Source organism: Dipodomys merriami, unplaced genomic scaffold (assembly GCF_024711535.1).
Source record: "Dipodomys merriami isolate MVZ:Mamm:240054 unplaced genomic scaffold, mDipMer1.0.p SCAF_9, whole genome shotgun sequence".
Taxonomy (NCBI): Eukaryota; Metazoa; Chordata; class Mammalia; order Rodentia; family Heteromyidae; genus Dipodomys; species Dipodomys merriami.
Window position 1 is genome coordinate 35,868,531 of NW_027206512.1, and position 3,113 is coordinate 35,871,643.

General features: G+C 59.4%; 1 protein-coding gene across 1 annotated transcript; it reads right to left on the reverse strand.

Moving 5' to 3' along the window:
- Nucleotides 1–467: 467 nt before the first annotated feature.
- On the reverse strand, nucleotides 468–2,033 carry Gsx2 (GS homeobox 2). Its single transcript, XM_070012673.1, has 2 exons — nucleotides 1,460–2,033; nucleotides 468–808 (listed from the first exon to the last, which is right to left on the reverse strand). The coding sequence occupies exons 1-2, from the start codon at nucleotides 2,031–2,033 to the stop codon at nucleotides 468–470; spliced, it is 915 nt and encodes a 304-aa protein (XP_069868774.1).
- Nucleotides 2,034–3,113: the final 1,080 nt, after the last annotated feature.

Here is a 3,113-nt window from a genome sequence, read left to right on the forward strand (position 1 = left end):
GCAACTTTTCAAACAGCAAGATCGTCAGGGTTTACTTTTCCAAATTATTTGCAACTTCTATAAGTTTATATTGACCAAAAAATAACCCCCCCCCCAAATAATGACGAAACCCGATGCTCCTATCAAGTTCTGAAAAACAGGGATGGAGACATGACAAGCGCTTTCAAAAGCCCCCTTCCAGTGTTAAATTTAAAGCAATCCTTTTTTTTTTTCTGTTAGAGGATGAAAGTGAGTTGAATTCTAAGTTATTTACATTAAAAAAATCTATTCCTCTGAGTGGAACCCCAAATAAACAGGCCATAAGGAAATGCAAAGGGTCAAGCCCAGCTTTCTCCCCAGGACTTCTGTGCTAGTTCCTTGGAACCAGACCTGGTGGGTGAGAATTTTAGCCCCTGGATACCCCCGTGTTGGCGGTGAAGAAGGGGGGTGGTGCCAGAAGCAGGTGGAGTGAGAGGGTTCCCCACCTCTCATAAGGGAGAGATCTCCTTGTCATCGTTGGCAGAGGCTGGCGACAAGGAGTCCTCGTCCTCAGAGCGCGCGTAGTGCGCCTGGCCGCCGACGCACTTGCAACCCGCGTGACTGTTCCTCTGGGTGCCCTTGCCCTCCTTCTTGTGCTTCACCCGGCGGTTCTGAAACCAGATTTTCACCTGCTTTTCCGACAGGTTCAAGTAGGTAGCGATTTCGATCCTCCGCAGCCGTGACAGGTACATATTGGAGGAGAATTCCCGCTCCAGTTCCAGGAGCTGCGTGCTGGTGAACGCCGTTCTCATTCTCTTGCCATTGGTTACCTGGCTGGCGTCCGAGCCTCCTGCAGACCGGCCAAGAGAGGGCAGAGAGTTGAGTGAGGCTCGCGATGGGCGCCCTACCCCTTATGCCACCCCTTAGAAAGAACATCTGCCAAGGACTCAGGCTAGGCAACACCTGTCTTCTTCCCTCTCTCCCCACCCCTCCCATTTCACTGGACGCGTTATACTGGAAAGAGAGGCACCGAAAGCAAGTTAAGGCCTTTGATGTGTGGGCCTCAAAGTTAGAGTATTGAAGGAGTATTTGGTTCCGAACTCTCCTTGAGCAGAGAGGAGAGTTGGTGAAGCCTTAGCCAAAAGCACTGACACGCTCTAGCCAGCAGCTGCGGAGTTACCACACTTGGCTTCAAATACACCCCCTGGAAACTCGGCCTCAAGGTTGCAAGAGCCCCCCCCCCCATACTACCCTTACTACTCGTGGTGCACCTGTGGATCGAGGGGCACCAGGCTGTAGGGGGAGAGGCTGGCAGGCTAACTTCCACCTTGGATGCACCCCTAGGGAAGATTTTACCAGGACACGCAGCCCCCCCTCCCCCCTTCCCCAGCCTGTCCCCACTTCCCCGGGCTCCCACTTCCTCCCCTGCAGGCAGAAAGTTTGCTCCCCGATGCGCAGCGCGAAAGGCGCAGCGCTGAGGTGCCCGAGTGCCCTGCCCTACCCATAGCGAGGCAGTGGAATCTCCGCGGGTCCGCCACGTTGTAGGTGGTGGCGGCGCAGACAGGTGCGTGGTGCTGCGGGTGCCCCAAGGCCGCTGCCGCCGCCGCGGCCGCTGCGGCCGCCGCCGCCGCCGCCGCCGCCGAGCCGGGCTGCTGGGGCGGGTGATGGTGATGGTGCTGGGGCGGGTGGTGGTGATGGTGCGCGTGGCTGACCCGCGGGCAAAACTGTGCGTCCCCAGGACCCGAAGAGAACTGGCTCTTGAGCAGAGGCAAGGCCCCAGGACCTCCTGCTGGCCCGCCACCCCCGACCCCGGTACCCCCGGCTGCCGCGCCCCCGCCCCCGGCGCCCGCGGGCGCGCGCGAGGAGTGCAGGTGCGAAGTGACGCAGAGCGGGCACACGCAGAAAGCTCCGCTTTTGCGGGACGGGCAGCCGGGCCCAGACACGGACATCACCAACGGGGACGGCATGCCAAGGGGGATGAAGAAATCCGGCCCGGGATGCGGTTCAGGAAGCGAGGGTGCGGGCCTGGAAGAGTCCTTGATGATGAGCGAGTCGACATAGAAGGAGCGCGACATGTCGGACGGGACGGGACGGGCGGCGGCGCCCCCTCCCCTGCGTGTTCTCAGCTCTGCGCCCGGAGCCTCTCGGGGACGCGGGCGGCCAAACTCTCGTGGGGGGGGGATCGTAGAGGTGTCGACGTCTAGGACACGAACAAAGGGGTCCCTGGAGAGGGCTGGTCCTCACGTCCCCCTCCCGGCGCCCCGGCTCCCGGATTTTATAGCCCCCACCCCGGCACGTGATGTTGCGGAGTAGCGCTCGGCTCCCGCTCCTCCGCCGCTCCCCACCCTCGGGATAGGCTGCCCGAGTCACAACAGAAGCGGCGAGGAGGGGCGGGCGCGCGGCGGGGAAGAACGAGGAGGAGGGGAGTGGGGGGGGAGACTTTGCAAAGTGTAGGTTTTGTTAATTTCTCAGGGAGACCGGCCTCCTCCTCCTCCCTATTCTCCACGTCCCACCCGCCCCGAAATCACCCGTGCTGCATTTTCTATCCTACCCCGCTTGCCAGCCTACCTACAACCCTCCACCGTCCCCCCCCTGCCCAGATCTGCCCCGCAGCCCACGGTGGAGGAGCGCACCAGGTAGGGCCTGCGAGGTGGAGTACTCGGCGCCACCCTAGTGGCTGCGGCTCCACTTGGGAAGAGGGTGTGTAAGGGGCAGACTACCTCTGCGTTCTAATCCAGGCGGTGTCTAGGGTCACGGTCCCCGGCTCCCCAGGTTTTGAACTTGCCCAAGGTCACTCGGGTGTTGATTCACCATGGATCCATACAACTGTCGCCCCACCTAAAAAAGTCGCCAAGCTTTTCGTTCTGATGCTCCTGAGATCTAACGTGCCTGAGTACTTGGGTTCCTGCTAGGACCTCTTAGGTCCAGAACTCTTCCTGGTACGCAGTTTCTGATCGGTAGCCGGCCCTGCTGCAGAGAGAGGCGTTTAAAAGTCACCCTTTTCTTTTTCTATGTTACTTTTCTCCATAGTTAAATTGCTGTGTTTTCCAAACCAAACTGTAAACTCCATCCCAAAGATACTGGAAAGGTTAAACACCAGCCAGCCCTTCTAGAGATTGTGCACGGATTGGGGAAAGGCCTTTGCTCCGCGTCTA

Bases quoted from the DNA above. Each gene is read 5' to 3' on its own strand.
- Gsx2 (XM_070012673.1), bottom strand. From the start codon at position 2,033: ATGTCGCGCTCCTTCTATGTCGACTCGCTCATCATCAAGGACTCTTCC. The intron at 809-1,459 runs GTAGGGCAGGGC...GCCGGTCTGCAG, and splicing joins ATTCCACTGCCTCGCTATGG to GAGGCTCGGACGCCAGCCAG.